This window comes from Copadichromis virginalis, linkage group LG19 (genome assembly GCF_057382275.1).
Source record: "Copadichromis virginalis isolate Kocher_CV1m ecotype Utaka linkage group LG19, C_Virginalis_male_GT1.1, whole genome shotgun sequence".
Lineage (NCBI taxonomy): Eukaryota > Metazoa > Chordata > Actinopteri > Cichliformes > Cichlidae > Copadichromis > Copadichromis virginalis.
In genome coordinates this window covers 28735470-28748646 of record NC_140636.1, presented here as the reverse complement: position 1 = coordinate 28748646, position 13177 = coordinate 28735470, and the positions used below count along the sequence as shown (strand labels likewise).

Genomic DNA, 13177 nt, shown 5'->3' with positions numbered 1-13177 from the left:
ACGGCAAGGCCATGATGATCCACTTGGTAACGCAAATCCGTTGGGTATTTTTGCTGGCCTTCAGACAACAATTCTGACGGCTAAAGAACCAAACGGGTCAGGTAAAAAAAATAAAAAAATAAAAAAAAAGAAGAAGAATCTGACAATACATGTAGAATGCAGGTCTAGCGATTTCCTGTGAACATCTTAGGCAATGCCTGCTGACACAGCTTCATATATTCATTGTTAAACGAATCCTGTGGCTAAGGTAGGGTGCCACTGTTGCTGGTCAACTTTCTTAGCTTCAATCTGGGACTTTAAGAGAATACTTTTTAGACACAAGTAATTGTACTACCCTATTAATCCAACTCTGTATACTATAACATTACAAACAGGCAGAACTAATGTTTGCCTGCGCCAACATTAACGTTATAGTTTTATTATTAGCTCCAGCTGCTAGCCACAACTTTAATGATAACTTAACCGATGTGGCTATCTGATAAATGTACCTTATTTCCACAGCGTGTGCTTTCTGATGCAACCCTCCCATTTATCCGAGCCTGGGAGCGGCACTGAGAGTATACTAGTTTATGCCCAGTGAGGCAGGGTGTGTGGCTATCGGATAATAGCTAATAGTTAAGCAACTAACAGTAACGTGCGCACCAGCCAGGTTAACATTTATGATAACTGTTCAGTACTTCATGATGTTGAAACTGGAGCTTTACTGACCTCTCAATAGTGTTGGATGAATGTTCATGTGTTCAGTAACTAGTGAGGGGAGGTGTTATGTGAAGTTGTGTCAGTTGCATGAGACAGAAACGGCACTGTTGGTATCAATACTGTTGAAATGAGTAGCTAATTCCACTGTATCAATTAAGATCTGATTTTTTGTTTGACAACCCTATTAGAAAACTAGCATTTCTGGCTACAAAGGAAAATATAAAAGTAATTGTTAGGAGAAGCTTGACTGTAAATGGTTTTATTGGGAAAAAATAAATATTTTTGCATATATCTGAAATGAAATATTTATCAGAACTTTCAAAAATTATTCTACTTTTATTTTTACCACACTAACTACGGAGTGTGTTGTACAAAGAAGTATTTATGGGTTAAAAAGGGACAGATTAACTTTAAACAGTCTTTACATCACAGTCAGGAAGAGAATTCTAAAAAAAAAAAAAAAAAAAAAAAACATGGGGGGGGGGGCAAGTAGTTGAGTACTGATAGAAAAGCAGAGTGAATGTGCATTTCCATCTCTCACATTCTATTCTCTTTAATAATTTCCTGTTTTTCCTGATGATTCATCACAGAAACACGCAGTGTGCTCCTATTTTCAGATACCTGTGCCATGGAGGAAAGCCTAACAACCACTTCCTGTGTCAGTACATGTATGAATGACAAAGCAGTGGAGGGTCCCGTCTGTAACAACTAAAAATAAAATAAATAAATAACAAGGACAACAAAGGTCGATCAAATGGACCAATACGGCAAGGCCGTGATGATCCACTTGGTAAAGTAAATCCGTTGGGTATCTTTGTTGGCCTTCAGACAACAATTTTGATGGCTAAAGAACCAAACAGGACAGGCGCAAAAAATAAATAAATAAATAATAATTTCCTGTTCTTCCTGATGATTCATCACAGAAATACGCAGTTTGCTCCCATTTTCCGATACCTGTGCCACGGAGGAAAGCCTAATAACCACTTCCTGTGTGAGTACATGTATGAATGACAAAGCATTTGAGTGGAGTCCAGAACAGCAGGGTTTGCAGTGATCTCATTCAGATGAAGAAAAAAAAAAAAAAGAACAACTTTGGATGTCTGGCCATGTAGCATAAAACGCTAATCGCATTTATGAACTTGAGGTTCTCTTACCAATTTGTCTTTGAGCCTTTCGCCTTTGATGTGGAACTCCACAGCGGTGGGACTAGGGCTTGGACTGGGACTAGGACTAGGGCTACAGGGGCTAAGGTTGCTGCTGCTTCCTCCACTGCCTCCACTGTGGGTGCTGTTGGTGTCCTCCGCCCGGGTGACCTTATAGACAGTGACACAGCTAAGTCCTCCACCGCCCAGGGGAAGCCACCCACCACTGGAGTCATCCCGAGTCATGACCACTGCTCTCACACGCGCATAACTGTCACTGTGGAGAAAAAAAGGAGGAAGAGAAAGAAGAAGGAAAACCCAGTGGTGTTAGTGAACATAATCTAGAATCATTAACATATTTTCAGTTGTCTCCTGGGTTCTTTTCTTTGCTTAAATCTCCTTTATTACAAAAGCAGAACTACACAGCCTCAGCCTTGACCAGTAATACAGTTTAAGTGCAGCACAAACAAAATGTTGAGCAAAGAGAACATACACAAATGATAACGTGAGAAAATTACAATTTAAACTAGGGATGGGGCAATTAGGAAATTCTGGGCCAATGTCTGTCTTTTGCTTTATTTGCCATTTACTTACTCGAAAAAACTGAACATAAGAGATTAAATTTTGCATTAAAGATACGTTTTTGGTTTTAGTACACAGCAAAACAACAGACTGTCTGAAGCGCCCAGTGTGTGTGTTTAACCCCAGGCAGAGGGTGACTGACCGTGTGGCCAAGTTAAGTCTGGCCACAGCTGATTCCCAACCTTTCTCTTGAAACAGGTGGTTTTAAACTAGACAGCACATGACCTGGTTTCCAAACAACATCATCCGCTTTCCTTTAAATGACTATTATGAGATAGCCGTTTAAGATAATTAACACTGTGTATGTAACAGAAGGCAAACACACTAATAAAAAGTTGTTTTTTTTTTTGTTTTTTTTTTTTAAATGAAGCAGAAATAAAACATGGTGTTGATCATTTACTGTATTATAGAAGTTTCAGATAATTTATAGAGAATTAACATGAAGCAGATGGTTGAAAAGTACCTAAAAAAAAAAAAATCATCTTCTTTGAAATATCAATAAGTCACAAACTCTAAATTAACAAGAAATTCAAATCAGAAACACAACTCACAAGAACAAATTGCTATTTTGTGCCAATGTATCAGTAATAAAGTAATAAGAGATTACTATCCCAATTACATAATGTAACTTTAAATCTGCTCGCCTCTCATTCCATGTCTTTTTCTGTCCTCTCACTTGGAGACAGATGTTCCGTGATTAGATAACACAGCACTGGGCCACCGGAAATGACAAAGGTCAGGGGGTGTTGAGGGCAGCGTTTTGCACAAACTACTGGTAACATATTAAAGACTTGGAAAGATCAGAGCGCAGCCAGAAATAGTCAAAGAACTGAAGTATATAACTGCCGGATGTCTCCCTGTGACACATTGCTCTCTGGCCAACGTCCGGGTTAACCAATAAAGATGACATCAGAGTCTGAAACATTTGCAAAGAATGTCTTTTCAATCAGCGGCCAAATCTCAAGCATTGACAGAGGCAGAGAAATGTCACTATGAAGAACATGTAATATGAAAACAGTTAACATTTAGCTCTTGTTCTAAAAGAGGAATAGCATCATCCTGGCTTCCCTCTTGGCTAACTCAATGAGGCCAACCTTTGGTCTCATTCCTTCCCCACCCTTGGCAAATCTCAGTGTTCAGGATATTGGTTAGTAATTAATCTAAGAGCCAGTGAGCATTAAATCTGAAGCCATCTTTTTCTTCATGTGAAAGCTTTGACCTGCCACCATGTAATAATTGACCAAAGTTTCCTCAAAAGAGTGATGAGTATGTCAAATAAGAGAAACTCAAAACAAGAGACAAATACAGAAAGTGATTTGAGAGTGGGGTAATGGCTTTAAAGAAATAAATGCTATATAAAGAGCATACATTCAAGAGGTGATCAAAAACATGCGTGTTCTAAATCTGCTGGTTGTGTAGATAAGTGCCTGTCTGCCATCAGAAATAAAAAAGAAAACCAAAGAAAGAAATTTCTGACTAGCAGAAAAACAACAGAATTAGCTGCCAAATATTAGTTGTCTTCCTTTTACACTTTTATGGTTCTACAACAGCTCATAGTGCATGAGGGGATGAGACATCTGCAATCAATAATTGTTGGTCGTCATCATCAGTGTGAGCCGAGCTGAGTCTTCTACTACTGCTTCAAATCTAAGGATTTGTCTTCCTTCTCTGTTTGGACAAACATGTCACAGTCAAAGTCAATCAGACGAAAAATGAGGTTCACTTTGCAGAATACTGGTGGGTAAAAACAAAAATGAAAAAATAAATAAAATAATAACTTGGTGCGGACATGTTAGACTCCAAACACATGGTGTAGACCACAAGCAGCAGAACAGGCTTTAAACCTAAACAGGCTCAAAGCACTTTAACTTAAACTGCTATTGTGGTACAAACATTTACTAGCCAGTGTGGTCAATGGCTTCCTGATATTCACTTGCCAAAAGGAAAATGTACCAGCATCTGGCAGGTGTTAATTTCTAGCCCTGTTAACGTTATAATCTATCAAATGCCCTTTATATCCTTAGCTTTTCAAATATAGACCTTTCAATTACTACTCAAACAAACAATCTCTCCATCAAACTGAAAAAGTTACATCAAATTCTTCTGTGATATTAAATTAAGCACATTCTGTCTGTATCTGACGTCAATTTTATTTTATTTATATAGCACTAAATCACAACAGCAGTCACCTCAAGGTGCTTTTTATTGTAAAGTAAATGCTCTACAATAATACAGAGAAAACCCCAACAATCAAAACAAATCCCCAATGAGCAAGCACTTGGCGACAGTGGAAAGGGAAAACTCCCTTTTAACAGGAAGAAACCTTCAGGAGAACCAGGTTCAAAAAGGGGCAGCCATCTGCTACGACCAGTTGGGGTTGAGGGAAGATTAAATGAAGAGCAGTGTATAAACATACACTTGTGGGGATAGGTTAATTGGATAATCCAAATTGCCACTAGGTGTGAATGTGCGAGTGAATGTGAGTGTGAATGGTTGTTAGCCCTGCGACAGACTGGCGACCTGTCCAGGGTGTACCCTGCCTCTCGCCCTATGACAGCTGGGATAGGCTCCAGCGCCCCCCGCGACCCTGAAAAGGATAAGCGGAAGCGAATGGATGGATGGATGGACAGTGTATAAACACACAGCGAGTGAAAATGGTGAGCATGAAGAAGCACCGCCTAGGTCTGCTGCAGAAAAACTAAGGGAGGATACAGGGTCACCTGATCTTGCCCTAACTATATGCTTTATCAAAATGAAAACTTTAAAGCCCAATCTTAAAATTAGACAACTACATGTCTGTCTCTCGAATCCAAACTGGGAGCTCCTTCCACAGAAGAAAGGCCTGAAAGGCTTGGAATCTCCCAGTCTACTTTTAAAATACCCTAGCAAGCCAGCTATCGGTGAACAAAGTGCTCTATTGGGGGAGATATGGTATTATGAGGTCTTTAAGATAACATGGGGCCTGATAATTCAAGATCAAGGTGCAAAGCTTGATGTCAGGAAGATTTTTAGGTTTTACTGAAGTTATCTAATTTCCAAAGATATTTTTAAATATTATTTTGTCAAGTTTATGAATATTACTTTGTGAATTTGTGATTTTTTTCCCCTCACCTGATGATTCAACCAAGCCAAAAAAAAAAAAAAAGTGTATTTAGATATATTTGAATAAAATATGCATATACACTCACACACACCACTTGTCAGTTCTGTTCCTAACGCCCACCCCAGGCTTATTAGACAGTAACTGACCGTGGGAGGATGCAGGGTGACAAAACGCAAACACAACTAATTTCCTCTTTGCAATCTGCTACAAACACCCTTTTCTGGCTTAACCTTAGTTTAACAGCAGTGTCACTAAATTTGTGCATGAGAACCCATGCCACACACACAGACACACAATGTACTTCTGAGCAGCCAGTAAGAAGAATATGCTGCTGGTGTTATACCTCTCTACAGCCCCCAATAAAGGATATGGGTGATGGGTGCAGAAGGGACTGTCAGTCAGGAAGGGGTCCCTGGGGTGAACAGAAGGCAGGCGGTGGTGTCGCTCAGCCATGACCAGGGCACAATGACCAGGGCCTGACCCTTCAGACCTACCATCACACACATGCCAGCAACCATGACACTCACAGGGAGGGGGGCAAGGCTCAGAAAGGAAGTTAACTGAACTGCATACATGCATTTATGCATCTGGTCTAAAACACCCATGTCACCCAAGAGAGACTCCTGAACAAGAAGTATTGTTATTACTGCACTTACTTAACATTTATAATCAAATAGACACACCTACATCCTGGAGACCAAGAAAAAAAAAAAAAGAAAAAAGAAAAGAAAAAAAAAAGAAAAAGCAAAACTCAGCCAACAAGTTTTAGATCAGTTTTTCACAGCAGTTTCTGTTCATTCTTTCAACCCCTCTCATTCTTAAGAGGAACACTAGCCCCAAAACAAATGTCACTGCAACTTGCTGCAACACATAATGCGTATATGCAGGTGCACACACGTACAAAGTTCAGAGTAGCCCCACGCCCCTTGCTGAGAGCACACAGTCGACTGGACACACAATTGAGAGCGGAAGCAGATCAGCTGGCCGGGGCCTGCAGGGGAGGGGGCAAAAGAAAAGAGCCCCCCAATTCTGAATTATTCCAAGTTGTTCTGCTGGATGACTGACTTCATTTCCGACCGAAGCAGGAGAGGAAAAAAAGGAGGGAGGGGTGAGAGTGTAACAGAGGACTGCTGGTGGGGGTGATGAGCATGATTGCTGGAGACCAAGGTGACAATAAACAGCCCACAACCAACACATAAAGAGGAAGCCATAATCGAGTATCTCACTGTATCAAACCTCATTTGCGAAAAGAACACACAGAAGGTCTAAAATTATAACTTAGCTTCCACTTGACGCAAACTGTAGTTTCAGTACTGTAACAACACTGCACACAAAATGTATTCAAATACATATGTGTACTGTGTTTGTAATTCGACAATAGATGGGCAATACAAAAACAACAAAAAGACCCTTTTTTTGGCTGAATGACAATACAGTTATGTAATTGTATCACATTTTGCATTATTTTTAGTGGTAGCTTTTTCCATGTTTATAAGCATAATAAGCATGAAACAGCAACTTAAGTTAGCTTGCATGTTGCTACAGTGAAGTCAATGAATGTGCTCCTGTTGCTCACAGAACCTAGTAGATAGAGAGACGCAGCACTAGAAACTCTCTTCTTTGAAACTAGCCAGCCAAGGGTTTTTCAAAAAGCATGCTAAACAAATCACAAAAAAATAAATAAAACTGGAAAAAATAAGGAGATCTTTCGAGTGAGAGTGAGTGAGATAGGAATGTGGATGGGGCTGCACAGACTCAAGAGATCCAAATACTATAGCACAGACTTAGCTAAAGGGGAAGGATTTAAAAAAATAAATAAACAAATAAATAAAAAAAAAATACATTAAAAAAAAAAAGGCTATGTAAACAGTCTTTTTCCACATCTTCTCCAATCAGTTTGCTAGGGATGTGCATAACTAGTAGACTAGACAATGAAATGTTGCTGCTCCTGCTAGCTAGTACCTGAAATACTAATAGTGCAAAACTACTTATTTATATTTATTAACGTACAATAGCAGCTAGCTGTTTGAAAAGTTACAGCACCACTTGCTACTATTTGAGAGAAGACAACTGCACACCTCTTTCTACTTGACAGGAAGGCCTACACAAGCAAGGTGTAGCAAAGACGGAAGATAGCCACATAAACCAACAGAGTTCTGCAGATGTAGAAGATGAACAACTGTGTCAGAGTAAAACAGAATGTAAACACCAAGATTAAGCAAGAACCACATACAACACAGACATGTGGACATTAGCTTGTGAGGAAGAGGGCTACTTGTGTTAACACTGTTAATGATCACAATCTGATAGCCACTTCTGTCCGCGTGACAAGCGCTGCAGTGGCATTTGAAAAATGATTTGATTACTGAAGAATACAATTAACAGTTTCAAATATGCACAAAATATTTTGATTTTCCTTAATTTTGACTATTTTCTTACTTTTAGACTAGTCGGCTATTTGAACAACTAAAAATGAATCAGTCGGTCAGGAGCAAAGGAGTTGATATACAGTCCAGCCCTATTTTTTAGTGCATGAATATGTAAATGTGAGTGTATTTTGTTACTACATAAAGGAATAACTAAAGCTGTTTTCACACATCCGCATACACCTCTGAACTTTTCTAGACACGATCTGGCTGAGTTGTATGTGACAATGCAAAAGACCAAATCAGGCAGATTGGCCGTCCTACTCTCCATTAGAGAATAGAGCAAGTACTGTAACTGTCTGGACCAAAACAAGTAAATGTCTCTCTTGGATTCCTACTTGCTGTGAGAACTAGAATATCGATAATTGCACTTTTTATTCATCTGCTATGTCTCAGAGTTAAAACTATGTCACTCATGATAAATGGCTATTTACATACTTTATACATTGTGTACAAAATTACAGATATCACTTGCTCACAGAGAAGAGAAGAGAAGAGAAGAGAAGAGAAGAGAAGAGAAGAGAACAGAACAGAACAGAACAGAACAGAACAGGGGAGCATGTGCAGTGCAGGCAGGCGGGCAGGCCTGGGCCTCGAGGTCGGCTGCTCCAGTGTGGTGGAGAAGGGGGATCTTGGGACAACCATTTCCTAAGTGGACAAAGTGGCCGTTTGTCTGCTCCTCTGGCCCATGGCTCGCTGGACTCCAGCATGCCATCATGCTTTGCTCCTGTCTCAGCTTTGGGCCTCCCACCCCAAAGGGGAGTGGTAGAGAAGAGAGCAGGAGGATTGGGGATATTTTTTTTTTGGTGGGGGGGGATCATGAAAGAAAGACAGGAGGGGGGAGAAGAAGGGAAGGAGAAGAATGAAGACGAAAGCAAGAGACGAGGGGAGAGAGAGAGAAAGGATGTGGCCTGAGCCCTGGGTGCTCTCCAAGTCGCCCTCCCTTTCCACTCCGTCTCCCCCTCCAGCCCAGCCCCTCCCTGGCCTGCCTCACTCTACACAATGGCCGCTTCTCTGCTGAAATTTCACGTTATTGGATCCCGGGCCTGGAGTTTTGTCCTCCCACAATGTCCAAGCAGCGGAGCATGCTGCAGGGGAGACACACTCTGCAAGCTAAAAGCTGGAAAACCATTCCTCCTTTCATTAGCATCAGAAAAGGGGAGAAAAGCCCCCTCGACACCACCTCTTTTATTTTTTTCCCCCCAATCACCCCTTTTCCCTCACCATCTCTCCTCCATATCAAAACTGGAGGAAGGCTATCAAGCACAGTCAAGCTCCACTAGACCACTTTGGCTTGTAGGACTTTTTATATTATTTGGTGGGAGGTCATTAAAATACCATTGGGAAAATAAACACAAGCTACTTATGCCAATCCGATTCCATAGCTTATCCTCTGAGAAGAAAGTGATCGCTAGGAAAGTGGGTGGGACATGGAAGATTTAGCAAAAAGGAACTCTGGCCGTTTGAGTCGCTTGCTTTACTTCAGAGGCTGTTATCACAGGAAAATTGTGATATTTTGACATTTCCTTAAGTACTTGACCTAAAATATACCAAGTGTAGTAGTATTAAGAAGGGGGAAATATTTTACCTTTATTTAACAAGTTAAGGCGAGTCTTCAGAGTGTATATTGCAAGTTTCTAATAAAAATACCTCACAAATCATTCATTCTGCAATGCCAGTAGGGCTGGGCCATATTATACCGTTCACGATAATACCGGTATAATGTTAGGCAACGATAGGAAAATGAAATATCGCGATAGAATAAGAGTAAAACGCGCATGCCCAGTGCCTTTGTTTTCATACGCACATGGCCGATTGTTGACTGAAACCAGAATTGGTTTGTAAAAATGGTGCAACTTCAGTGATGTGGAACTGGTTTGGTGTTTGTCCGTCAGATACATGACAAAGCACATTTTTTTGCAGAAGATGCAAGCGGCCGTCATTATTGTCGTATTTGTCGGACTAAGATGCTCTTAAATCTGGGAGTAATCTGGGTCCTAAGCTCCGTATGCTTCAGGTCAAACGAACACTGCAGCATCACTGAGAGTTAAAAACTGTCTAAATTCTTTCATCTTTAATAAAACGATCAGCATTGCTGCTTTACCAGGTGTAACTATGAAGTTTAACTTCCAGGCATCCATGAAAACTAAATTTATTACATTTAACAGAGTTAGAAGTTAGCAGGAAGCTAGCGGAAGTTAGCTCGCTAGTTTCGCTAGTTACCCAAGCATGATATTGCATGTTCTGACTGAGAGATTTCTGAAAAAATTCAAACGTACAGCTCTGCTATCACTTCCAACATAAATGAAGACAGGAAACTAAACAGCAGTGACGTTTGTAGGGTTACTGAAGTTGGGCTAGCTGGTATATAATCATGTGCTACGTGATCGCTAGCGACACAGCTATGTTAGCATAACAAACAGTGAAGCTGGAGGACGAACACTAACACTTTTCCACTTATAAAAGTTAACGTTCCTGATAGTTAGAGACAAATGCAATCGCATGGCAGGATGCTGTAAACACCAAACTTCAGTCAGGAGAACAACTGAGATAATCCATCCACAATACAAGGTTAGTCATTAATATACTGCAACAACATGGGAATAGAGCAGCTGCCAGAGAATTCAACATTAATGAATCAATGGTACAGAAGTGGAGGAAGCAAGAAGAATGAGTTTAATAAAGTTTGATTTATCTGACTGCTTTGTTTCACTTAATGTGCCTTATAATCCCGTGCACCTTATGGTCCGAAAAATACGTACTGCAAACTGCAGTTTAATGTTGCAAAGCACCTCTTTTTAACTTCAGTGGATATTATACATGGTTATGCTCAGGATATGTCAGCCCATTTCTACTGGAAATGCCTTTTGGTTAAACTTTCAGCAAGGAATTTGCATTTGCACTGTTACATTTTTATAAAGCTTTAATGTACATAAAAACCAGCTTCTTGTTTAAGTGAAAATAAATGAAAGGTTGTCTTTTTGCGCTAGTAATGTTGTGGAGTTGTATTTTGTCTCGCATCAATTATATCGTCAGTTATATCGTTATCGCAAATTTTCAAATATATATCATGATAAATATTTTTGGCCATATCGCCCTGCTCTAAATGCCAGTATATCCCACCTAATGCCATACTAAAGATCAATTCAGTACCTGTATCTTTGAAACCAGGTGGCCTACTGCCACGGCAAGAGTTTGAATGAGAAAGAAGAGCAGCCAGTGGAAGTAACACGACTCAGGCTACGTCCACACTAATGCTATTTCGTTTGAAAATGCATCGTTTTCTTTCAGTTTTGTCCTCCCGTCTACACTGAGACGGCGTTTTTGTCAAGGAAAAACGCAGCGTTTTGAAAACGCTCTCGAAAACCATTTCAAAACAGAGCTGTCCCGTCGCAGTATGGACACTGGAAAACGCAGACTTTCTAAAACGATGACGCATTTTAGTCATGTGATGCAGTCACGTGACCAATTAAACAAAGATAGCGGAGTGCATTATACAGCAGTTGTTTTGATTGCTCTCAATTTTGACAGCCCTAAAAAAGATTAATATCAGTTTGTACATGCTCCACGTAGCTTTTCTTCCAATTCTTTAATTCTCACTCGCATTTGCGCATGCGCAGGACTGGAACATAAGCATTTTCGGCCATTTCAATGTGGACGCACAACTCTGTGAAAACGACTGAAAATGCTAGTGTGGACGCGGCGCGTTTTCAGACGAAAACGCAGTTTTCAAATCTATCCGGGCTAATGTGGACGTAGCCTTAGGTGAAGGCATGGCAGTCGACAAACACGAACAAGATATCTTCTTCTTTTCAAACATCTCTAAGTGTAATCATGTAATTATAACAGGAATTTGCAATGTCAGTTATAAAACTGAAGCAGTGTGTATTGCGATTCTGTCTGTCAGACAACAACATGGTTATAGAAATAATAATTAGAGCCGTGCCAAGAAGCAACTGGAATGGCTTGAAGGGCTATGTTTCTGTTGTCATGCCATTGTCGTTCTGCTGTCTGACAACAGGAATACAAAAATATTTACATGGTAACAACTTTATTAGAATTCAGCTTTACTAAAACAAAGTAAATGTGAGGACTGAGAATATATGAGAGGTACAAAGATGGAACAGAAACCTAGCATAGTTAAGACCACACCTAGTCCTTGTTTAGTCATTGGAAATTGGGTCTTCCTCAATTTATGCTCTTTAGCATTTCAAAGACATTCTGGCCAGTTTTTGGCCTTACATTCAAAATGAGTGAGTGACATTTGCTTTATGACCTTTGTAATGTGCCAATTTAAAGGTTCTTTTATGTGCTTTAACAACAGGCACTTGGTCTGCTTTGCTCGCAAATGAGACATTTCAGAGTTGGGAGTTTGCAGAAGAGACTCCTGTAAGGATATAACAATGGCCAACTGCAGATAGTCATTCAGAATTTATAAGGGTAGGTCTGTGCTACTCAGACGAATCTGTTCACCAGACAGGGGTTTGCGCTTATCTCCTTTTAATGTGAGAGGGGGCTGCAAATCTGAGTGGCTTTTTAGAGAGCTTTTCTGATACATGCAGAAAAGGAAAAAATAAATAAATAAAAAAAATAAAGGATGGGAATCTCTCATGTTTCATGGATCTCTTGGTTCACTGAAGACACAAAAGTGTGTTAAAAGTTGATGAAAATCTACATTTTACACATCTCCTTCACCATTTCATGAATGAGAGGTTCGTACATGCAATAAAACAAAAGAGTATGTTATTCCAAGGCTGAAAAGACAAACTAATGGCACACATTCTTTCACTAGGATCATGCCTCATTGAAGAAATAAATAACATGCAATCTGGGACTCAGCCATTGATTCCAACAGTGCATCTAATCTGAATGGTGCAAACTAGCTAGCCAATTAGTGATGGTTCAAATCTCCCAAATAACCAGAGGCAAACTCAAGGGCACAGACTTACCCCAAAACAAACACCAACATGGCCAAACATGGATGCAGTGCAAATTATGACATAAGGTCAGAGCAAAACACTTTTAAAAAGCCCATCTTGTTACTCATTAACAGAAGTAACAATAGGACAATGCCTAGAGAAACACCAGCATCACAAGCCTGCTTACATTAACTGCAGTGAAAACCAATACGCTTGCTATAGAAAGAGAAGTGAAAGAGAAATTTGCCCTATCTCCTCTCAACACCTCAGGCTGCTGGTGAGTCATCTCGCTCACAAGAACATTCA

General features: G+C 40.1%; 1 protein-coding gene across 1 annotated transcript in view; it reads right to left on the bottom strand.

Annotated features, from left to right (window-relative positions):
• The window catches only part of spred1 (sprouty related EVH1 domain containing 1), a 38672-nt gene that overhangs the window by 18156 nt on the left and 7339 nt on the right, over positions 1-13177 (bottom strand). Inside the window, exon 2 of the mRNA XM_085441105.1 lies at positions 1854-2118. Within this exon, the coding sequence (XP_085297231.1) occupies positions 1854-2118 (265 nt within the window). The remainder of the gene's footprint in view (positions 1-1853; positions 2119-13177) is intronic.